Here is a 24,680-nt window from a genome sequence, read left to right on the forward strand (position 1 = left end):
AGAAAATCTTAGCCAGGAGTTTGCACAACTCCCACCAAAGTGTGATAGGTCTAAGCATCATGGTCCTGGCACCATATCCTGGCACCTACGGACACTTGGAAATTTTTATTTTTTATGAATTATTGTATAAACTGACCTCTGAATGGTTACAGGCTAGCCACACCAAAGTCTGACTTAATCCCTGGTTCTTCCTTTCCTCAACTCCATGTCTCCACCACCCATTTTCTTTAGATTAATTGCTTCTTGCCACTGCCTACTTTCCAAGCACTATTTTGACTAATCTGCAAGCAAATATCACGGTTGGAAATGAATGGTTTTATTTCTTATAGAGCAACAGAAAGTTCATGAAGCTTTAACAATAAAGTCATGTTACTAATATAAATTCAAAGAACTGGGCTGTGAAACATCTCTTCTCGCTAAATAAAACAGTTATTTCCCTACAGCCATTTCACAACTTAAAATATAAACTTGGAGTGTAAGTGATTTCCTCCTTCATCATAGTATAAAACCCAATTACTCTATTTTAGACATCAGCATTGACTATTTCCTTGATAGTCCTTTAAATATCCAGAATACAAGCAGAATACTTAGAAAACAGAATTTGTAAAATGAACAGAGAAAAACAATGTGTAGGTAATCCTTAAGGCAAACATCTTTTATCACTAAACACATAAAACTGTTCTTGTGATGACCAAGACCGCTGGAGTTCACACATTTTCCACCCCTGATTTATGTTCAATCTTCCCATGGTCATTAAATGAACATTCCACTGTGAAACTGAAGGATCAACCTGTCCCCATAAATAAAAATGTAATTTGATATTCCCCAACTAAGTTTGATAACCTTTCCAAGGGACTTTATATAATAATATTCTATTATTGTTTGTATAGTATGTAATAACAAATAAGAAACATGACATAATAGTAATGCATAATCCAGTCGGTCAACATTAAGCCCTTTTAGTTACTATTAATTTCAATGGATCGTGGTTAAGCATGTGCATACCTCTTCCGCTGAAATCAAGCAGTGTTTAATTTTAACCATATTGCACCGCACTGCCCCAGTAAAAAGCTCCATTATATACATGAAATATATTGTTTAAATATGCATATATTTAAACAAAGCAAAGGTGCCCAATGGCAACTTTCTTCACAGGATGGCAAGTGGCTTTTAATTTAGTGAAGTAATCTGAATGGAAAATATTATTTAAACTTATGCAAAGTTTTGTGTACCTTTAAAAAAGAAAGTCAATCATACCCCACATGCAATAGTGTTTTGCAACATGAAGGTAGTATATCATATGATTATTTTTAGTACAGTTTCACTATTTCAGAGATGAGAAATATTTGAAAGACTGCCAAAAAAAAATTACATCTATTTGTTGAATACATATTTACAATATTTTCAAAACATCATGTGCAATAAAGATACATCATTGGTTAATAAGCATATTTAACATTTTTATGCACCTTTACATTATATTTCTTCCTCAGTGAAGACTTCAGAAACCAACACAACCAATAATGTCTGCAGTCCTAAACAGCACACGACCTTGAAATCATCTGTTAGCCTCCCACATCAAGCTTCGCCTGAATCCAAAGATGCTGTCCCAGAGAGTCAGCTTGGCATGTTTTCAGCTGCCTAGAAAAAGTAACTTGATTTTAGCAAATTTGTGAAAAACAAAAATGAAGATTACCAACATTATGGACCTGTATCACGGCAGCTTGTAGCTGCATAAAATGTGTTGCTTTTTATTTTTCACCCGATGCTAAAAGGATGTTGATGGAATCGCTGTCCTGGAGCCACTGCAACTGAGCTGCCCTAAGCAGCTGGTTGTGTGTTTGCCAGGGTAGGTAGCCTGGACTAAATCCATGAACAACTCACTACCTCTCAGATGAACCAACGGTAACTGAAAGACTGCTCTTGCAGCCTGGACACAAAGCCACCTGTGCTGAAATGACAGAAACAACAGCACTTCTTCCTAACCCATCAACCTTTTGTGATCACTGCTATAGCAGCTGTTTAGGAGGAGTATTACCGGTGTGTCAATCTTCTGGGGGGTGGAAGAGAAATTCAAGGGGAGTCTGAACCAAGTCTTAGCACTCTTCCCTATCTACCACTGATGATAGGGTTTAGCAGGTACATTCATCACCAGTTTACAGGTGCTTTGTCTGCAAGTGCTTGCTTCTGTTCACAAAAGCCAGGGCAAAACCTTTCTTGCTTGAAGGCTGATTATTATTTCTTTGTACATGTGTGTGGAAGGTGATTAAGTTCAGAGGTTAACTAGTTTTAAATCAATTGCTTTGTTAAACTATATCAGCAATTCTGAAAACTATCTTGAATTGTTTGTGGGCAGGTGGAATAAGAAACAAGTGCATCCATACAAGGGTGAGATGCAGCAAGGATTCATATTAGTAGGTAGATCTTATCAATGACTTAGGGACGCAGGTGGTGCTGTGGGTTAAACCACAGAGCCTAGGACTTGCTGATCAGAAGGTCGGTGGTTCGAACCCCCACGACGGGGTGAGCTCCTGTTGCTCGGTCCCTCCTCCTGCCAATCTAGCAGTTCGAAAGCACGTCAAAGTGCAAGTAGATAAATAGGTACCGCTCCGGCGGAAAGGTAAACGGCGTTTCCGTGCGCTGTTCTGGTTCGCCAGAAGCGGCTTAGTTCTGCTGGCCACATGACCCAGAAGCTGTACGCCAGCTCCCTCGGCCAATAAAGCAAGATGAGTGCCGCAACCCCAGAGTCGGTCATGACTGGACCTAATGGTCAGGGGTCCCTTTACCTTATCAACGAGACTCTTAAGGGTAATAACTGTTTTCAGTGTTTCTGAACCCTATTCTTTCTTTATTTCCTTCCTAAACAACATTTTACTGTACAGTGAGTTCAACATTCCCAATCTTGCTCCTCCTGACAAGTCTGTATTTGGTGACTGAAGCTATCCAGTAACTCCAGCTTTGCTGTGATCAAAACAAAGGTATCAAATTGTCTATCCACAAATGCCACAGCAAAATGTGCATAAGTGTATGGCATGCACAAATCTAATTGATTTGCAAGTAGACACATGTATTATGGAGTCCTTAATAGCAAAGCCATAAACTCAAAACTGCCAACTTCTGAACAAAAGAATGTCAACTGTCACAAATTTTTATTCTTGTATTTACAGATTTCTTTTGAACCTGGAACACAGGATATGCATAAATTACAGCAGCATATATACAATTCAATCAAAATGTCAAATAAGATATTAACATTTATTCCAGTGCTGCTTATTTTTATATTCTGTTTGTTAGACTTCCGATGGGTAGCACTTCTTCCAACAGACTTATGTTCTGAGGCACAACAGAACCTAACTTTACAAGGCTTAGGCTGCAATCCAAACATCTCCATCCTGCAGATGGGGCAAGTCCACCACTATATCCCTGCTGCATGCGGCAACCATTTTGGGTGATGGTGCCGTAAGTTCAAAACAAATTTGATAATCAAATAGCTTCCCTGGCCTTAAGGTCAGTTGTCTTCCAGAACTAAAAACGTATGGGGTTACTTCCAGATCTAAAAACTGAATGGGGTAACTGTGCCCCTGAAGGACCAGGTGCGCAGCCTAGGAGTCATTTTGGACTCACAGCTGTCCATGGAGGCACCGGTCAATTCTGTGTCCAGGGCAGCTGTTTACCAGCTCCATCTGGTACGCAGGCTGAGACCCTATCTGCCTGCGGACTGCCTCGCCAGAGTGGTGCATGCTCTGGTTATCTCCCGCTTGGATTACTGCAATGCGCTCTACGTGGGGCTACCTTTGAAGGTGACCCGGAAACTACAACTAATCCAGAACGCGGCAGCTAGACTGGTGACTGGGAGCGGCCGCAGAGACCACATAACACCGGTCTTGAAAGACCTACATTGGCTCCCAGTACGTTTCCGAGCACAATTCAAAGTGTTGGTGCTGACCTTTAAAGCCCTAAACGGCCTTGGTCCAGTATATCTGAAGGAGCGTCTCCACCCCCATCGTTCTACCCGGACACTGAGGTCCAGCACCGAGGGCCTTCTGGAAGTTCCCTCACTGCGAGAAGCCAAGTTACAGGGAACCAGGCAGAGGGCCTTCTCGGTAGTGGCGCCTTCCCTGTGGAACACCCTCCCACCAGATGTCAAAGAGAACAACAACTACCAGGCTTTTAAAAGACATCTGAAGGCAGCCCTGTTTCGGGAAGCTTTTAATGTTTGATGTATTATAGTATTTTAATATTCTTTTGGAAGCCGCCCAGATGGGCGGGGTATAAATAATAAATTATTATTATTATTATTATTATTATTATTATTATTATTATTATTATTATTATTAAACTGCAACTTTACACGTTTGGATGTACACCCCACTAAAATGTTGTACTTGCTTCTGAGTAAGTATGCAGATCAGACTATTTAAAAGGGAATTATTTTTAATTGAACAGTACTGTGAAATCTTCTCCAATTATTAAGGCCCTAATAATAATATGTTTTATTTATTGAATTTATATCCCACCTTTCCTCCTCCTATAGGAGCCTATGAATTACATTCATGCCATCTGTGCATACCTATAGAAAAAGTGAGAGAAAAAGCCTGTTCTCGCATGAATGATAGCAGAAAGCTACAAACTGTTTTATTTTTAAGAAGACATCATTTGATGCGGTCTCAAAGGTTAAGAAAGTTGTGGTCTTGGAAAGTAAGATAAGTATGCGCAGTGTTGGAAAGTAAAGCAGATGTCTGCAGATTTAGTGCACAGGTGTTTTTGAGCTTATGTTGTAACATTCTGAGAGCTCTAAACAGATTATTTTGGTTTTCAAAAAACTGATCATACCTTTAGGGCTTCCGTGGCTTTGCGCAGTTCCTTGATGACAGCAGACAGTGCCTCTGGATTTATCCCTTGTTCACAAAGTCGCACACAAATAGAGAGGGTTTCCATATCTAAACCAGTGTTTAGAATTCTAGATATCTCCAGCAGGACTGAAAAAATATTTTCAAATTAACATTGTATGGCTGTACTGGGCTAGCAATTTCTTGTACACATAAAAATATGCTGTTTTCAATGCATGTTCATAAAGTGAGGAGCATGATTTCACTGCCACCAGTAAAATACCAAATATAAGAGCTATTTTTTCCTTAATTTGAATTAAATTGAATTTTAATTTTAATGGAATATTTTGCTGGGTTCGAGCCCCATGGTGGGCGAAAGATTTGTGCATGGCAGCGGGCTTAGACTAGATGACCCTCGCGGTCCCTTCCAACTTCTATGATTAGCCCAGTTAAGGGGGGAGGACTTAAGATTCAATCCTCTGCAGAGGTTGTGGTGGAAACCCCTAAGGCTAGCTTTGGTTCCTGGCTGAGTGTTGGGACAAGTCCGGCTTTCTGTATGATTTGTTTTCAGCATTCTTTCTAACCGAATACGCCCTAGCTCCGGGTTGGAGTCAGGGCCGGCCCTCCCACTAGGCGGAGTGAGGCAGCTGCCTCGGGTGGCAAATTCTGGTGTGTGCGTGTGTAAAGCTGCTAGAAGCATGTGGCATGGGGCCTGGCCTGCAGCAACATCTCCTCGCCCCAATCTAGCTTGCCTGGCCTATTATGGGGTGCCATGGAGGATCTCAAGCGCCGAAGGAAGATTCACCCCACTAACGTGGTCAGATGGAGGGGCCAAGTGGTCATCTTGCCTCAGGCAGCAAAATGGCTTGGGCTGCCCCTGGCTGGAGCACTCTCTCTTTTTCTCCTCAGCCTAGTTTTTTAGTGTTAATTATTTAATAATAATAATAATACCCCACCCATCTGGCTGGGTTAATAATAATAATAATAGTAATCAGGGCCGGATTTAGGTTTGATGAGGCCCTAAGCTACTGAAGGTAATGGGGCCCTTTATATGTCAAGCTGTCCTTTGTCAACAACAAATTGTCACTGTTTTTTGTGTTGAATATATGCTATATGGTAATTTATGGACCTAATACATATTTAAAGCCATTTGCACATGCAAAAGGTAAAGGACTCTTGACAGCTAAGTTCAGTCGTGGCTGACTCTGGGGTTGCTGCGCTCATCTCGCTTTACTGGCCAAGGGAGCCATCGTACAGCTTCCGGGTCATGTGGCCAGCATGACTAAGCCGCTTCTGGCAAACCAGAGCAGCGCACGGAAACATTGTTTACCTTCCCGCCGGAGCGGTACCTATTTATCTACTTGCACTTTGAGGTGCTTTTGAACTGCTAGGTTGGCAGGAGCAGGGACCGAGCCACGGGAGCTCACCCCGTCGCGGGGATTCGAACCGCCGACCTTCTGATTGGCAAGTCCTAGGCTCTGTGGTTTAACCCACAGTGCCACCCGAGTCCCACTCTATATATAGAAATGAGCAAACCAGTGATATTTTAGGGAGCAGGCAAGCAGGCAGGGGCGATTCCTTACATCATAGGAGCCTACACAACATAAAACACTTGCTGTATGTAGGTTTTATTATTTTTTTATCTTATATTTTGGAAATGTAGATCCAGTTTTTTTCTTTAATTTTTTTTGGGGGCCCCAGAGTGAGGCCCTAAGTTTTTGCTTGTTTAGCTTATGTGTAAATCCGGCACTGATAACAGTCGTAGCAGTAATAACAATAACAATAATAATAATAATAATAAATAATAATAATAGGGAGCGAGCAGGGGCGTGTGAGGGGAGGGATAAACGGTCAGCGCAGTGCGCGCGCCCCGCCCGCGAGACCCTCACCTTCCATGGTCTCCCTCACGGCGTTCAAGTTGGCGGCGGGATTCGCCATGATGGAGAAGGGCAAAAGCCAAACAAAAGCGCCGGCGTCGGGTTTTCCCTTCTCCTCCTCCCTCACCCCGACGTCGGTTCCAGGAGGAGGGGTTGGTGTGCGCGTGCGCGAACCCAAGAGACAACGGCCGTCTCCCGCTTCAGGTGTCACCCGCCACGTCCGGGTATTGCGCCGAAGCGGCCCCTGAGCCCAGCTTGCTCACCCAAGGCGCTCCTCTAATTCATTCATAGCCTAGCACAGCAGATATATATATACGGCATATAAAAAACCTATATATCTTAAAGATATCTATATATAACCACACGCGCGCACATAACACACCTATAGCTATATCTATACACCATATCTATCTATATGAAACACAGATCTATAACATATACAACGGATCTAACTATATAAAAAGTATAAAATATATAAATGTATAAATATACTCCTGTTTATAATATGCATGTGTTTTTATATGCAGATATGCTGTGTATGTATTATTGTGCATATTATATATACAGTATACATATAAAATTATATATACTGTATTATAGATATCTATAACCACACGCACACCCTTATATATATATATGGGTGTGTTAAGCGTGTGTGTGTTAGGTTATATATATGATATCTATATAGACCGTATTTATCTATATAAAATACAGATATATAGCATATATAACGGATCTATCTATATAAAACATGCATAATATATATCTATATGTATTTTATATCATATATAAAATACATATAGATATCTATTATACCTATTATGTGTTTTTCTATACAGATATGCTGTATATGTGTGTGTGTGTTATAGATATATAATGCTCAATATATTACGAGTGTGTATAAAACACGAGAGAGAAATGTTTCAATGGTTCAGAGAGGACCGTTTTCAATTCAGTACCGGAAGTTTTGCTCTCTGCTACGTTCCCTTACCTCTATGGCTTTCCCTGCCTCTTTCCCGCTGCTAGTGCGAACGAGGCCCCGCCTCGCGCGGCCTGACGGAGGGCGCCTGCGTGAGCTTGGGTTTCCGCGGCTCCATTGGTCCGCTCCCCCCACGCTCGCGGCCCCGCCTCCTCCTTCCCCTCCCCGCCAATGGGAGCGTCCGTCCGTTTTGAATTGAAGCCCCGCCCCCGCGTCGCTCTGCGTTCCACGCGAGCCGGTTAAACCAGGGAAGCGATTCAAATGGATATATAGAGCGAGAGATGCTGGCGGGGGGGGGGGCGGGGGGAGCTCCCGCTCTGAGCTGTGATTGGCTGCGTCCGCCGAGGTCTCTCGCGCTGATTGGCCGGCAGGGAAAGAGAAGTTAAAGACCTTGAGCAACTTTGTAAGAGTCGGCAGGAGGGCGAGTCCGAATGAGCAGCAGGTAAGATGATGCTCCTGGGGTTTCGGAAGGGGCTGCCTCCTCCTGAAAGGGGTTTGCTCGCCTGGTGCCAATATGCGCCATTTATATGGAGGTTTAATTAATTAATTAATTAATTAATTAATTAAATCAAATCATGCTTCAATATATCCTTTTTTGCAGAGCTGCGATCAAGGAGCTGCTCCTGCAAAAGTAGGAGGGGAATCTTATCCGTAGCCAGAGATCCGCGTTGGTTTCCCCAGCCTTTGTGCCTGCAGCTATTTGCTTCCCAGCTAATTATTATTATTATTATTATTATTTATTATTTATACCCCGCCCATCTGGCTGAGTTTCCCCAGCCGCTCTGGGCGGCTTCCAATCGAGTGTTAAAAACAATACAGCATTAAATACGGCTTGCCACATCGATATTGTTCCCTTTGTTATTCTGCTATGTATGTTTGTAGGGTTTTGTTTTATTAAAATGAAAAAACTGTATAGAAATAGGGCAGTATAGGAATTAGATCAGTCAGTAAATTACATTTAACTGCTTGAGCGCACATCTCTTGGGAGTTGTTCACATTTCAGCTGTTGAGAACTGAAGTGTTGGGATTCTTTCCTGGGGAGAGAAACAAGGAACTAGCATCCACCCAAGGCCAAGAGACAAAGCCTGTTGGCGCATTGTAAAAATTCTTTCACGTTTGCCACGTTGTTGTTTTTATTTACTTATTATTTGATGTGTTCATATCCCAGCTTTTTCTCCACGGAGGTCAAGGTGCCTATGTGGTTCTTCTCACGCTCCTCATTTAAATCCCCCTCAGCAACCCTGCGAGGTAGGTTAGGCTGAGAGGTTTCAACTGGCTCCTCAAGGTTACCAAGCGCGCTTTGTAGCTGAGTAGGGAATCAAACCGTGGCCTCCGAGGGTTCACCATGCTAACCATTACACCACCACTGGCAGAACCATCACTGACCAGTTACAGATAGGTAGCCGTGTTGGTCTGCCATAGTCAAAATAAAAAAATTCCTTCCAGTAGCACCTTAAAGACCAACTAAGTTAGTTCTTGGTATGAGCTTTCGTGTGCATGCACACCTCTTCAGATACACTGAAACAGAAGTTGCCAGATCCTTCTATATAGTTTGAATTGCAACTCATTACCAAACTTAAAACCATGGAGAGACCTGGTATGAACAAAGACATTGGATTCTTATCTCATTATACATGACTAAGCCATTTTTCACCTTCTCACCCCTTTCCTTTTCCTGTAAGACCTATTGCAGTCGTTAAGAGTCGTCAACAGGCTCATCTCAGCTATCTGCCAATCTCCCATTCCCACCACCCTTCTGAGTAATACCCCTCCCCACCTTCTCACTATATAGAAGGATCTGGCAACTTCTGTTTCAGTGTATCTGAAGAAGTGTGCATGCACACGAAAGCTCATACCAAGAACTAACTTAGTTGGTCTTTAAGGCATCACTGACCAGCTATGCTAGAATGGGACAGCCACCTAGCATTATGTACTTTGTAGTTTTATATTCTGATTTTATACTGTGAACAGCCCTGAGACCTGTAGGTATAGGTATATAAATTCAAATAATAATAATAGCAGTCTTCCACTGCAAGCTCTGCGTATTTGGGCAAGGTGTTTCATACAAAGGGCCAAGGCAGTTGTGAACTGTGGCAGCCCTCCTAGCTTTTGTGGCAACGCAAGTTTGAAACTGGATGCCCCGCCAGCCTCTGCCTTGTGCTCCTGGGGCATCTTTGCAACGAGGGTTATAATAATGATAATAATAATAATAATAATAATAATAATAATAATAATAATAATAATAATAATAATTTATTTATACCCCGTCCATCGGGCTGGGTTACCCCAGCCACTCTGGGTGGCTTCCAACAACATATTAAAATACAGTAGTCTGCTAAACATTAAAAGCTTCCTTAAACAGGGCTGCCTTCAGATGTCTTCTGAAAGTCTGGTAGTTGTTTTTCTCTTTGACATCTGGTGGAAGGACATTCCACAGGGCGGGTGCCACTACCGAGAAGGCCCTGTAACTTGGCTTCTCGCAGCAAGGGAACAGCCAGAAGGCCCTCGGCACTGGACCTCACTGGTTGGCTCTTTAATGTGATTTTCCTGGAGCTGATGGGCATTGGAGGACCAAAAAGTGCCCATCCCTGCCGTAAAGCACACTTGTTTTAACTCTGTATGGTGCTGCTGTGTCTAATGCAAGTACTTTCCTTGTCCGTTTCGTAGGTTCAGCTGACAGTTATGGGTGATGCAAAAGAAGTCAAGACGCAGATTACACCAGAGTCACCTGGGCAGCTCGCAGTCCAGAACCCCTTTGAAAGCCCAAGTGATTATAGCCACCTGCAGGAGCAGATTGTGTCAAGTCCAACAGTGTTTAAATCCACAATATCCTCTGTGGTAAGACTTGTGATTTGCCACATGTTGCCGTGTGTATTCTGGGTTTTTTTCATGCATTTGTATGTCCAAGGTCGTTCAAATCAGATCTCTGATGCACGCCTGACCAGTTTGCTCTTTCCCTTCAAGGTCTTGGAGGAGAGATGTTTGGGAGGAATAGACCTTGTATCTTCTGAGCTGGAATGGGAGCTGAACTAACATCCAAGATTAATATTGCAGAGCTGGCTGTCATGGAAGCTAGCTTGTTGTTACTGATCTTTTTGTATGGGAATCTCCAATCGGCTTCTGAGGAATCTGAGGGTTCCTTGGAATACCACTTGAAAACTACTCTAAGGGAACCTTTTGTCCAACTAGATCAGTGGTTCTCAACCTGTGGGTCCCCAGATGTTGTTGGACTACAACTCCCATCATCCCTGAGCTCTGGCCTTTCTAGTTAGGGGTGATGGGAGTTGTAGTCCAACAACATCTGGGGACCCACAGGTTGAGAAAGGCTGAACTAGATGTTCCTGGGGATGTATGATTACTTCTTTATCTTGAAACAAGGAAGTCGATTATGGCATATGTCATTGTAGTGTTTTCTTCCTTCTTTTAGACGCCTGCAAAATTCCGATGGTCTATAGATGAACTAGCTTTAATAAACCCTGTGGAAATCGACTCAGAAGACATACGACGTCAAGCATTGTATCTAAGCCAAGCCAGGTCAGTTTTCTTCTACAGCATTCAGCCAACAGAACTGATTCTCAAGTTTAATAAGTGAGAGTCTTTTTCCTTTGACCTGTTGAAAAGTTGCAACCACCTACCTGGCTTGCTACCCTGATTATTCTGTGTCTTGGAGTCGGTTTATTTTTCTGCAGTAAACTAACAGTACTGTTTCCCTTTTCCTTTTTTTAAAATTCACTTTGTAGAATAGATAAAGAGATGGAAGAAAAAAGACAAAAAGCCATTGAAGAGGTAACCATCAGTACTATCGTTTCTTGAGTTAGACATCTTAACGATCCATGGAGTATAATTTAACCTGTATGTGTAGGTATTTGGGGCCTGAAGCCTAGTCTCCGCAGATAGTTCGTCGCATAGGGAAGCTGTCCCAGGAGTGTATCAGTTCTTTCTGCTGGGGTGTGCATGTGGAAAAGGTAGAACAATCACGTGGGATGTAGAGTTGGTTGAGATCACTCTTTAGCCTTTTAACCTGGAGAAGGTTTTTCCAGGTCTTAGTTATTCAATCAATTCATTAGTCAATTGCTACATAAGGAGTCTCTAGGCAAATACAAACTTTTAAGGGCGTTACATAAAATCAGAAAAAGAACAGTGCATTACAATAAAAGCCAGAGCAGTCAGAGAAGGGCCTCAGGTGAAGACTGAAAATGTGGTTTTGCTATCCTATATTGTTTGTTTGTTTTTATGGCATTTTATTGTACTTGAGAGTATGTTTCGTTGTAATATATTGCTGCCTGCTTTGGATAAATATTAATAATTATTAGTAGCACTATAATATTTCTCCATAGTTAAAACAAAGGTATCTTGCACTTAGAATGCACTTTTGGTTCTATGAAGTGCCCTGAGACCTCTGGGTATAGGGCAGTATATAAATTCAATAAATAATAATAAATAATAGGAAAGGGCTCTATCAGAGAAAAGGGCTCTAGCCTACTCTTCTCCCTGACACAACTAAGTTTGTAAAAACAAAACACGATTATCTCATTTAGTTTGGCATGTTCTTCCTGTTGTCTAGGAACTTTGCAGCACGAAGTCCACCAAATAGTTTGATGTGGAAGCATCCAGGAAGAACTCTGTCACAGAATTGTAGTTGAAGGGACCCAGGGGGTCATCTAGTCCAATCCCCTGCAATGTGGGAGTTATGTGATGAGTTGTTTTGATTCACTAGTGTTTGGAGTAGGGTACATTGAACCTGTGCTAAGGTAGCTGTGCGTGCATTCGCAATAAACAGGGAGGTTGTGTTAAATGTTTTTTGGTACGCAGATGTTGGCAACACTCAAACTTAGGCCAACGTGAATAAGCAGGAATTGGCCTCAGTGAGCCTTCGGCTCCTGCAATTCCCATGTCACAACTGGGGGCGGTGGGGAGTGGAGGAGTCTGGAAGGTTTTGCTTCTGCTGAACTGCAACTTACGTTACCCAGACCAAGAAACTGTGGTTAGCATGAAGTGTGACTTGTTTCAAACAAGCCATCTTTGAGCCATAGTTACCAAAGCTGGCTTTATTAGCTAACTGTAGTTAAGATGAATCACATCATCAGATCTAACAAACAAACAAAATTCCTTCCAGTAGCACCTTAGAGACCGATTAAGTTTGTTATTGAGCTTTCGTGTGCAAGCACACTTCTTCAGATATCTGAAGAATCTTCTGGTATCTGAAGAAGTGTGCATGCACATGAAAGCTCATACCAATAACAAACTTAGTTGGTCTCTAAGGTGCTACTGGAAGGAATTTTTTGGTTTGTTTGTTCTGACTACGGCAGACCAATACGGCTACCTACTTGTAACTAGAACTATCATCAGATCTAGACAACGTGGCAAGCTGCACTCAAGTCACACCCACACCATAGATGGCTTCCCCCAAAGAATCATGGGAATTGTAGTTCCTAGGGATTATAGTACGGTGAGGAGTAAACTACTCCTTTGTGCTCTAAATTGACTGTTGCCCACAATGTCATGGTAAACACATAACAACATTTTCCTTTTTTTAGTTCTTCACCAAAAGCATCATTGTTCCATCTCCTTGGACTGATCACAGTGAGAAACAGGTTTCTCAGTTTAACTCCACTCGGTGTAAGTATTGTCTCTTGTATCAAAATGGGAATGGTTTGCATGCAAACCGCTTAGATAAGGGGTGGGAACCCTCCGTGGGTCACATTGGGCATGGTTTTGTGTGGCAATATGAGATTCTAATAAAACAAGTGAATTGCGCAACACTGAACCATGTCCTGCCAGGTAACATTTGGCTGGAGGAGAGACATGGAAAATGACTTCTTCCTCCGATTGAAGCTGTCAGGGTGGGACTGCGAGACCAAGGATTCTCCAACTCCACCTGTGCACTAAGCCCTCTTACTGAGAGTGCCCAAAGTGCTTGGGAACTGATGCCTATTATGCAATTTCCCACCTGCTGGAAAAGTCTAAATGTACCAAGCTGAGCAGCTTTTTGGAACTGCCACATTGACAGATTTGAACTGCAGCCAAATGTAAAATGTGGCAGGCCAGTTTCAATGTACAGTGGTACCTCAGGTTGCGAACAGGATCCGTTCTGGAGCCCCGTTCGCAACCTGAGTGGAACGCAACCCGCATCTGCACGTCTGTGCACGCGCACATCGCGATTCGCCGCTTCTGCGCATGCGTGTGATGTCATTTTGCACATCTGCGCATGTGCAAGTGTCGAAACCCGGAAGTAACCCTTCTGGTACTTCCGGCTCGCTGCGGGACGCAACCTGAAAATGCGCACTCTGAAGCGGATGTAACGAGGTATGACTGTATTGGAAATATTGTCCCATTAGCACAAGCTTATTGGGACTTTCTTTCCTTGTGCTCTCCTAAGCCCCCCCACCATGGATGAACCTGTGGAACAGATTTGCTGGCAGGAGTTGTGCAAGGAGAGAGGAGAAGTCCTTTTGTGCCAAGTGGAAGTCTGCACCAGCAGAACCTTGGGGTGGTGCTGGATATGTTAAATGATTCTTCTATTGTTTCTGCGTTAATGTTACACCAGCTTTTAACTGGGAACTTGATATCTTGCAGGTATTGATCTAAGTAACGCTTCGCCAGTTAGCAGAGAAATCACTGTGCAACCTGGGAGAAACAATGGTTTGTATGAAACGAGATGAGGAAGGGGAAACTTGCTCAGTGCAATGTGTTGTCTATTGTGCCTCAATCTAACTGCACGCAGAGCACAGCTTCTCATTCCATCCAAACCTGAGAACCTGTGATTAATATTAAACTGGCCCGTTTGGAAAAAGACAGCTTCAAACCGTAGAGTATAAAACTGATGTGTTCCAACTACTCGTATCCAAAGTTTAGGGTTCAGGCGACTTGCCAAATGGCAGTCAATAGAAAAGAAGATTAAGACTTTCAATTTCCTTGTGGTTGTGCAGGAGGTGGGGGGGGCTGTGCAGTGCTTGGCTTGCTTTCATCGGGACACATTATAGTTTGTTGTGATGTCCAAATGCAGTTATTCTTATCAAATCATGGTCATGATGGTTTTGGGTGGGGTTTTTTTCCCAAGCTTTGACCCTGATGACTTTGCCCTAAACATTCTGTTTGTTCTCTGCAGCTGCTTGCCAGACAGTATTATCTCTGCCTGTTGATTTTGACATAGAAAAAATACTAGGTATGTAATGTGGGGAGAACTGCTCGTCTAGATCCAGTCTCTGTAGAAATGGGTACGATGGGAGTTTTCTTGAGGTGATGGTGGCAATGGCAATGCCATCGTTCCCTCTGTTCCTGCTGTCTAGTCTTGGGTGCCATCGCTTATGAAGAAGGTACAGTGGTGCCTTGCAAGACGAAAAGAATCCGTTCTGTGATTCTCTTCGTCTAGCGGTTTTTTCGTCTTGCGAAGCAAGCCCATTGACGGATTAGAGGATTAGCGCTATTAGCGGCTTTTAGCGGCTTATCAGCTTATCGGATCAGCTGATAAGCAGCTTAGAAAAAGGGGGTGAAAGGGGGAAAAACCCGCAGGAACTCGCAAGACATTTTCGTCTTGCGAAGCAAGCCCATAGGAGATTCGTTTTGCGAAGCACCTCCAAAACGGAAAACTCTTTCGTCTAGCGAGTTTTTCGTCTTGCGGGGCACCACTGTACTGGCACACTCAGGGGAAGCCCCAAGTTTTGAGGAACTACAAAACATCTTAAGGAAATAAGAAGGGGACGCAAAACTCAGTGAGCTCTGAGTGTAATTCATGGCCATGAAGTGCTGAGTGGTTTTGGGGAAGGGGAGACAGAAACCAGGTGAGAGGGAGAAATGAATGAAATATGGTAGAAACTATGAGCCAGAGCTCTCCGTGCTGCAACACCTTTTTCATTGGTTCTAGTTGCTTATATATAGGTTGCATCCAGGGCTGGTTCTGCTTGGAGTAAAGACACTGAAATTGATAAGCATGCTCTATTAAATTCAGTGGGTCTGATTAACACTTGGTTAGATGCAAACCATAATTTTGAACCTTCCTTGAACACTTCATATTTCCGATTTCCATGAAATCACCACAACTGTGCAAGGAAAGATTGGCGTTCTTCCTTCCCCCCCATAGCACAGAGTTCTGAGGCTGTGAGGTTATCTGGTGCCACACAGCCAGCTCGCGACTGAAGGAAGAGTTCAACTAGACTTGTGGCAATGCCTGCTCTGCCCTATGCAGATCATCAACTGTCTCTGTGGCGATGCTGCAACACATTGTGGGTGGGAGATTCGACTGCAATCCTGTGTGTGTACTCATACCCCATGGGTTTTAAGTAGCCCTAAATGCACTCCTAAGGGCTTCAAAGGGCTGTGCTAAGCTGGCTGCTGGATTTTGTAATACCTTTTCCTACGTGCTTTATTAGATTTACAGTGGTATATGGGGTTAAGAACTTAATTTTTTCTGGAGGTCCGTTCTTAACCTGAAACCGTTCTTAACCTGAGATACCACTTTAGCTAATGGGGCCTCCCGCCGCACGATTTCTGTTCTCATCCTGAGGTAAAGTTCTTAACCTGAGGTACTATTTCTGGGTTAGCAGCGTCTGTAACCCGAGGTGCCACTGTACTTATTTAATGCTAGCTATGTAAGGAATAACAACTTGACTTGCAGCAACTGTGTGGAAATGGTTTCCTTGACAGCTGTGATTCTTGCGTTCCTCAGGTGAATATTTTAAACCCGATGAATTGGCCGACCAGTCTCAGGAAAGCTTGAGCACTTCCTCGTTGAGGAGAAAGCTTTTTTTAGACGAGAATGGAAGCCTCTCGTCGGAGAGCTTCTCCCCTTCTCCTCAGAGTCCACACAATGTCCCAGCCTCTCTTGGAGTACTGTGTTCAATTGACATCTCTCCAGTCCGCTGTAGAAGCCCTCTAAATACATCCAGCTCGGTAAGGAGTTTGCGCTTGGCATCTTGCTCCTACAAGCCAGACACTTTCAGTATGGTAGCATGCCTATGAAGCAAGCATCTTGGTGGGCTGGTGCCCTTTAGATGTTGCAGGGGACAGCTCCTGGCCACTGCTTCTGATATAGGTGCACAGGGGCTTGCTGGTGGTGGTCTTCAGCTGAGCTATGTTTAGTGTCATTGGCTGGTTGAATGCCGAGAAATGGTGGAAGTAGCTGGGGAACCCCCAAGGGAAGACGGCTCAGAGCCTGGGAAATGGTGGTGGGATAACCATGAGTGGTCAGAAGGAGCAGACTGGGACTATATGGAACTTGCCGAACTGACCGGGAGACTCCGAGAAGAGACGGTGGAAGAAGATTGGAAGTTTAAGGAATATTTGAAAAAAAATATGTTAATATTTAAGTCTTAGAATAGCTTTGGAAGTGGATATAGGTGGTAGGATTAGAAGTAGAAGGTAGTGTATTTTATAAGTGATAAAATGTGAAGTTTTTTATGGTTAAAGTAAGTGTGGGGGGAAAAGATGGTTAGAACTTATGATATATGTAAACTGCTAAAGATGAAGTAAAATGAAAATCAGATAGATGGGACTTGGGGAAGCCAGCTTAACAATGTTTAGAAAAATAATGATATGACAAGAATTTGTTTGTATTGTTTTTTTCTGTCTGTGTTTTTTATTTGTGTTATAAAATGAATGAAAATTGTTTGAAAAACAAAACAAGGAGCAGACTGGGAGGAAGTGGTGTCAGAAACAGAAGAGGTAACAGGACTTAGTGAGCTGGGAGAGTCTGTGACAGAAAGTTCAGAATTAGAGGCAGAAGCTTAAAACAGGAGAGGAGGAAGGCAAAGAGGCAGAGATGCATCAGGCTGGTGAAAAGGCATGAATATTTCTCCTCCTGCTACAAGCTTCCCCCGCCTCGGTCTCCCAGAACCAGGAGAGGCGTTAAAAGGACGGAGGAGAGATTAGTGACATACAGGCGCAGTCTCAAATTGCTTTGGAGAAACCCTGATGAAGAGGGGACTTAGGTAGCTGTGGGGAGGCAGGGACCTTCTGTCACGGCAGCTGCTTCATGGGGCAAGACCCTGACGCTCCTGTGCAGATCCTTTATTTTTGCTAATAAAGAGTTAGCTTCACTTCCTTTGTGTGATGTACTGCTAGCTCGCAGTGCTTACAGTTCCTATTTGTGAGGAAGGAAAAAACAAATCACTGTTCTCCGTTAGGAATCCCAACAGCTTTTCCTATCCTTGCTTTGACTCCTTTCAACTTCAGTCAGGCATGGTTGGCGCTGGAGCGCAGGAATATCCAAAGGACCACAAGTTCCCTAGCCTTGCATTAGAGGATTTAGTTTCTACTTTGTTGAATCAAAATCACGTGGCTGTTGTATCCCTCTGGAAAACTTGTGTATCAAACTGCTTTTTGTACACATTGTTTGGCCACACCATAGGAGAAGTAGCCTTACAGAAATTCAGGCACCAGCCATGAGTTTGGAATGTGCATAGACACACTGAGGAATTCAACGCAGAGTGACTACAAACGTTCTGTCAGAGCAAGCAGTTCTGCCCCCGCCACATGCTGCTCTGGGGGTTATCCTACCCTCATCCCGAGACATCCTGAGGCAGGGGTGTGGTGTTGCCCTAGTCAAGATTCCTTGCATGGGCTTCCACTAGCAGGGTCAGTTTGCTGAATCGGGTCCAGTGTGTGAACCCTTGGAATCCAGATAGAATTATGGGCAGGGATTCTCACAGCTAGGAAGAGGTCTTCTGTGTCTGCTGGAGTTTTCTAGTTCTTCCTTGTATTCTGATGAACTGTGGTTATTGCCTTATTTCTGACACACTGCTGAGTTGGAGGCCCTATTTGAATCAAGCCAGTGTGCTTAATTTTGAGCTCAAGACTTTGAAAAGAAGGGTGGTGGCTTTCTTTGGTGGCACTAATTGAAAGAGGTGGGCTGTGGCGCGCTAGGAATGTTTCAAGTTTCACTGGCATTGACTCATCCTCTGAGGCCCTTCTGTGTGTGCCGCCTCCGTGAGAACGGGGCCTTTTCTGCAGTGGCTCCCTGCTTGTGCAATGCTCTCCCTAAGGAGACTCTCCAGGCACCTTCATTACATATCTTTAGGTGCCAGGCCTAAAGACATTCCCCTTCTCCCAGGCCTTTGGCTAATGAGCCAGTCTTTGTCCTTTTAAACTGGGGGGGGGTATTCCTTTTGTTTGTTACCATGTGGTGCATTTTTGTGTTTTTATATTGTAAACAACGCTCTGCTCCTTGGATGAAGGGCAGTATAGAAATAGAAGAGAGCGAGCCATTCTAGGTGTGCATCTGTTGCTTAACCTTCTTTGGAACTTTTCTTACATGTTGAAAGGGCCAGTTTTCCTCCAGCCCAATTCAGGGAGGCTCCAGGACCTGCAGTCTGGGAAGCTTGCCGAGTCCTTCGTTTCCAGAGAGGAGTCCTGCAAATATTCCTTCTCCAGCTTTTTCCCCGATTGGCATTCAGATAAGAAAGACACCACTGTCAGGTATTTTTGCAATTTTCCTTAAGTGGTTGACGACTGATTTGCTGTTGCGTGCTTTTAACCACTTGGGGGTGGGGGGCGCTTTGGGACCAAAGAAGTGGTGTAAAAATAAACCCTAATAATACATATGCATTTGATTGGCCCATTTCATCTTTGAACTGGAACCGAGCCAAGAAAACTTCCCTAATACAGTCCTGAGCATCCGAAAGCTTTCCCGTTTTCCTATGATTTTTCTGTCCTAAGAAGCCTGAAATCTATAATAAGGTGGTTGCTGTTTTGTCTTGCATTTTGCATCCCAGAATATTTGTTACCCTTCCCCCCCCCCCAGTCTCCTTTAGGAATTTACTGTTTGGAAGCGGTTTCACTTATTGTCTGTTCATGTTTCTCCCCCCCACCCTACTTTCCCCAAATGCAGATCAAAGACAATTTACTTTTCGCTCCCCAGACATTCCTTCCGTTTCTAACTCCTGCCGACTAACTCCTGCCGGCACCAGGAATTCTTACACAGAATGCTCTCCATTAAAAAGTTGTTCCCCCATGAGACTTGTGGCCCGCAGAGGAACGACATTTTATCAGAGCTCCCTTGTTTGTCTGCCTTTGGCACCTGAAAGTTTGAGCGAAGGGCAGGAGGAGGGAGCCAAGGCTTTGCCCGCAGAAACGTCCTTGCCAGCAGAATCGAAGGTCAACTTGCACCCATTGAATGGGGATGCGTTTGCGCATAGCACCCATTTGGTGGTTGCCCGGGTGTCTATTTCACCAGACGTGCCTGAAGCCCGCAAGGAAGGGCTGACGTTTCTCCACGACCCGGGCAGTTTCAAGGAAAACTATACGGTGGATATGGTTGATCCGGAGATGTTGGACGAGAACTTGGTAAAGGGATTGGCGGAGAATAGTGGCGCGCCAATGGCTGGCTTCAGTATTGAAAGTTCTTGTATGTGCATGTCGCCTCTAGCTGAAAGCAGCGCCAGTCCCTGCGAGAGCAGTAGCATGCAGGTAAGGCTTGATTTCTTAGGCATTCTGGACCCTGCACACTTGGAACTGTATCTTCATACCTTGGGTCCATTGTGGTCTCTCAAATTTAGTGAGGGTGCCATCTTGGATACCGTATTTTTCGCTCTATAAGACACACTTTTCCCCCTCCAAAAATTAAGGGGAAATGTGTGTGCATCTTATGGAGCGAATGCAGGCTCCTTGGCTTCAGCGAAAGCAACGCGAAGCTGCCTGACGCCTTCGGAGTGCAGTGGGAACTCCCGCTGCGCTCCTTGGCTTCAGGGATAGCCGCCTGAAGCCAGGAGAGTCTTGCTCTCCTGGCTTCAGCGAAAGGAACCTGAAGCCTCTGGAGAGCAAGACTCTCCTGGCTTCAGCAGAGAGGGGGAGATTTATTTATTTTTCTTGTTCTCCCCCTCTAAAACAAGGTGCGTCCTATAGAGCGAAAAATACGGTATATGCTGGAAACCCTGTCTGTACGGCTAGGGGATAGGAACCTGTGGTCCTCCAAATGTTGCTGGACTCTCAACTCCCATCAATCCCCAGCAACATCTTGAGTACCACAGGTTCCCCATGTCCAGCCTTCCAGCAGCTGCTATTCACGCTACATCTAAATGGAAACTCCCATGTTCAGCACCAGTATACCTTTAGCCAAAGGGGGGAAGTCGTTGTTTTCCATGCTCTGCTTGGCAGCGGCTGGCCGGCTGCTGAAAACAATGCTGTTGTTATTCAGCAGAATTATTATTTTCAGTAATCTTTTCCCTTGGAGACTTGCTGGGATCCATGTATTTTTCTAGATGTGTTGAAAGAGGTGTGTATGTATGCATCGGAAAAGACACACATTCCCTGTAGGAAACTAGCAGCCTTGTACCTGGCGTTGCTCAGGAATCCAGTCGGCCATCTTGATTCAAAATGGAGTCCTGTTGTATCCACACATAAACAGAACCGTGTTCCTTGATCTCAGGAAACCCTCAAAAGATATGAATGAGGTGGAGAGTGTTAGAGTGCTTGTGAGAACACAAATAAATGGGAGAGGGCACAGAGGCGGAAAACAAGCAAACTTAGGACACCACTTCTAAAAGTTAAAATTATTCTTGTAACACCCGGTTCAAGGGAGGGAGGAAGACAAAAGCTGAACTGCTGGAGAACACTGCATTCTTATACCTGAAGTAGTTGTAAGGTTATGTCAAAAATACAAGCAAAATGTCTCCTTAGCTATGGCTGTATCCATAGTTTCTTGGGTGACCCTTTACAGTGGCTGTGCTGTGCTTAGGCAGAAACACTGGAGGAAATCCTTTAGCCAAGAATATTTCTCCTAGGGACGCTTCCATGTACAGTAAGCCCACAACGTATGCACATTTAACTTGTGCACATTCAGGTATATGTGTGTGGCTAAAAATAAGAGTGGAATTGAAAGGAGGCAAGGTTCTGGGGGAAATGACTTTGGCAATCCCACCCACCGTCAAACCCAATGTGTTTTGGCTATAAGCAGTTTTGGCTTTAGGTGCAATCCCCGGAACGTAACCCCCACATAAGTTGCGGGCTTCCAGTACATCAATGGACAACTTGTTGTGACTTGTTCTGTCTGAAGTGGAAGAAAACAAGCTTTCCTCTTCTTAAGCTTCCCATTTGTGGCTTGGTTTGTACCAGCGGAGGCGATGGACCTCTGTTCTGCCAAGCCATCTTGTCTTATCAGGGTGATGGCAATGCTAGGTTTTTGTCTTTTGGTATGCTGTAATTTATCCATCTTTTGCTGCTTTTTAGAAACTGATGAATATCACTTCTCTTCTCTCATTTCTGTTTGCCAGGCGGACAGTGGTTACAGCACTCAGACTTGTACTAGCAGTCTGATGGACACAGCTGCATCGGAGACGAGTTGCCGAGACAATGACACTCACGTCTGTGAGACTCAGAAGAAATTTCATGTTTACAAAACAAAGGTAGGAGTGGTATTGGCTAAAGCATCTGGTTTCGAATGTGTTTTTTGCGTAGGCTTCTAGCCCTTACGCTTCCAGAGACATGACTGCAAGCGTGTGAGAGGGGCTTCTTGAAATCTCTGAAACCAGACCGATGGCAAAGAAATTCTGTGCATGTCTTTTTGGCAGTCCTAGAAAAGTATATGAGGATTTAACTCCCTGTAGAGTATAGGATTTTTCAGTCTGAGACATCTAGTGGATTAAAACTGTAAAAATAATAATAATACTGCCCACCTGTGTTACTAACATTCTTAACAGTTCTGAATTATTGTTGTTCCTCTCGGTTTTATCCTTGTAGTTTGTGTAGATGCACTATGCCCCCAGCACCTTCATATTCATTTTAATCAAATAACAACAACAACAACAATATATTATTTATACCCCGCCCATCTGGCTGGGTTTCTCCAGCCACTCTGGGCAGCTTCCAACAAAATATTAAAATACAATAGTCTGTTAAGCATTAAAAGCTTCTCTAAACAGGGCTGCCTTCAGATGTCTTCTAAAAGTCTGGTACAGTGGTACCTCGGGTTAAGAACTTAATTCGTTCCAGAGGTCTGTTCTTAACCTGAAACTGTTCTTAACCTGAGGTACCACTTTAGCTAAAGGGCCTCCCGCTGCCGCGCGATTTCTGTTCTCATCCTGAAGCAAAGTTCTTAACCCGAGGTAATATTTCTGGGTTAGCGGAGTCTGTAACCTGAAGCGTATGTAACCCGAGGTACCACTGTAGTTGTTTTTCTCTTTGACATCAGGTGGGAGGGCATTCCACAGGGCAGGTGCCACTACCAAGAAGGCCCTTTGCCTGGTTCCTTGAACTTGGCTTCTCACAGGGATGGAACTGCCAGAAGGCCCTCAGTGCTGGACCTCAGTGTCCACGCAGAACAATGGGGGTAGAGATACTCCTTCAGGTATACATGTGATGTGATTCTGAAGCAGCACTGAAGTTCTCCCTTACTTTTCACCTTGATAAACTTCACAGAGAAGCAAAGGTCTATTGGCTTGGTCCCTAGTTAGCTGCCGCGTTCTTCCCTGGTTAAACTGGTTGAAAGGGAATGGTCAGGACAGCTGCTGCTTTAATTGTTGCAGAGAGCAAATTCCTTTTGGCTTCCTGGAATAAATCTAATTTTGTGCCCTTGTATTTTCTCTCTCTTTCTCAAGCAAGGAAAAGCCACTCCTAACTTTTGGACTGAAAACGAGCCTGTTACTCAATCCAGAAACCATCTTGTAGAAATGCCGCGGTCAAAGTGATTTGCACTTCCGCTTATATGCTTTCTGCAGAGCAACAGTTCACCGTGAATCTTAAGTGGGGTTTTTGAGATGCATGGGAGGAAGACTTGACTGGCACAACTGCTTTCCACTATCAGAAGGATTGTTGAGCACAGAGCATGTGAAAATGACTCCTGATAACCCTAAGGCCTGATCATACAGGCTCTGGTAGTTGGGGTGTCGGCAAAACTGTATTGAGATGCTGCTTTGTGGTGGCTGTTCATGGTTGCCACAAGAAAAGGTTTACCACACCAGAGACATGCACGTATCCTCCATGTGGAGATTCAGTTCTTGCAAAAGGCACTTCAGCAAAAAAAAACCATACAGAATTGTGCAATGAAAAATTATAAGCACCAACAGTAGAAATTTCCCCGTGTTGTTTGCTTGCTATGAAAATGAGTTGTAGTTGTAGATAATGATTGCATTTTTACTTTTAAAATCCTTTTCAGAAGTGTATCGTATCCACTATAATACAGTGCATTGTTTCCTAATGGCCATTGGGTGGGGTTTTTTTTACATATTAGTGAACACCAATTGCGTATTTTATTCCCTCCCTGCCCCCTCCAGTATTGGAATGAATTGTTAATCAAATGTAATAAAGTCTTCACACCCAGGTTGAAAGTTGTATCTGCAATTTCTGGTGCTCAGTACTGGTGCACCTGGGAAAACAATCTGTTTCATAAGTTGGATCTTTATTTAGTACCTTCAAAGTCCCTGAGCGCTGGATATTTTTGTCACCTTTGCATGCATTCCCCTCCTCTAACTTCCTTTTAGCTGTGAAGGGAAACTCAGCATGGGAAGAAAAACAAGAATGGCGAACTACTTTGGCAGTGTAAGCTCTGCACCCCTCTGATAAGGTGTCAGTAGGGTTTAGCAAGAATTCACAATTAATTTTAGTACAGCTCAAAACTAAGAGCCTGCGAATGTCAGTGTCAGGGAAATTCCCTTCTGCGTGGAAGGATCATGGGATTAGATGTCGTCCGGCCCCCCACAAGGTCTGAGGGACAGTGGACCGGGCCCCCTGCTAAAAAAGTTTGCTGGCCTGTGGCATAAGTGTACTATAAAAACCAAACCAATAAAGTTCCCTGTGGCTCTCCAAAGAGGAGGTGCATCTCAACGTGATTAATGGGTTCGGGCACTCCCATCGTGCTAACTAGCCTCTTGGAGTGGAGCAGGGAGAAGAGGGCAACCTCTAACTTAATGTATTCCTGAGCAGCTTTGGCAACAATAGCTTATTCAAATGTGTCAGAATTCACAGAAGGGATTTTTGAGATAAACGCAAGGCAAAAGCCACCTGTGGCCTCCATTTATTTTTTTCAATTTTGCAGAGACACAAGATGGAGATAGGGACAAACATTTA

General features: G+C 43.9%; 2 protein-coding genes across 3 annotated transcripts; one reads left to right on the forward strand and one right to left on the reverse strand.

The window, feature by feature from the left end:
* Nucleotides 1–294: 294 nt before the first annotated feature.
* On the reverse strand, nt 295–6,875 carry MZT1 (mitotic spindle organizing protein 1). The gene is made up of 3 exons (XM_081199194.1): nt 6,719–6,875; nt 4,834–4,979; nt 295–1,641 (listed from the first exon to the last, which is right to left on the reverse strand). The coding sequence occupies exons 1-3, from the start codon at nt 6,765–6,767 to the stop codon at nt 1,618–1,620; spliced, it is 219 nt and encodes a 72-aa protein (XP_081055320.1). The 5' UTR covers nt 6,768–6,875; the 3' UTR covers nt 295–1,617.
* A 1,092-nt stretch (nt 6,876–7,967) lies between these two features.
* BORA (BORA aurora kinase A activator) lies at nt 7,968–23,934 on the forward strand. 2 transcript variants are annotated; one of them, XM_081198453.1, is made up of 12 exons: nt 7,968–8,127; nt 10,353–10,523; nt 11,113–11,219; nt 11,426–11,471; nt 13,223–13,304; nt 14,262–14,327; nt 14,794–14,850; nt 16,351–16,574; nt 18,944–19,097; nt 19,510–20,087; nt 21,890–22,021; nt 23,213–23,934. In XM_081198453.1, the coding sequence occupies exons 2-12, from the start codon at nt 10,368–10,370 to the stop codon at nt 23,300–23,302; spliced, it is 1,692 nt and encodes a 563-aa protein (XP_081054579.1). In that variant the 5' UTR covers nt 7,968–8,127; nt 10,353–10,367; the 3' UTR covers nt 23,303–23,934. The 2 variants fall into 2 exon arrangements, with proteins under 2 accessions (XP_081054579.1, XP_081054580.1); XM_081198454.1 differs by lacking the exon at nt 14,794–14,850.
* Nucleotides 23,935–24,680: the final 746 nt, after the last annotated feature.

This window comes from Podarcis bocagei, assembly GCF_964188305.1.
Source record: "Podarcis bocagei genome assembly, chromosome: 6".
NCBI lineage: Eukaryota > Metazoa > Chordata > Lepidosauria > Squamata > Lacertidae > Podarcis > Podarcis bocagei.

Bases quoted from the DNA above. Each gene is read 5' to 3' on its own strand.
- BORA (XM_081198453.1), top strand. From the start codon at position 10,368: ATGGGTGATGCAAAAGAAGTCAAGACGCAGATTACACCAGAGTCACCT. The intron at 13,305-14,261 runs GTAAGTATTGTC...GATATCTTGCAG, and splicing joins TCAGTTTAACTCCACTCGGT to GTATTGATCTAAGTAACGCT. The intron at 16,575-18,943 runs GTAAGGAGTTTG...ACATGTTGAAAG, and splicing joins CTCTAAATACATCCAGCTCG to GGCCAGTTTTCCTCCAGCCC.
- MZT1 (XM_081199194.1), bottom strand. From the start codon at position 6,767: ATGGCGAATCCCGCCGCCAACTTGAACGCCGTGAGGGAGACCATGGAA. The intron at 4,980-6,718 runs GTGAGGGTCTCG...ATATTTTTTCAG, and splicing joins CGTGAGGGAGACCATGGAAG to TCCTGCTGGAGATATCTAGA. The intron at 1,642-4,833 runs GTATGATCAGTT...TACTTTTTCTAG, and splicing joins AAGCCACGGAAGCCCTAAAG to GCAGCTGAAAACATGCCAAG.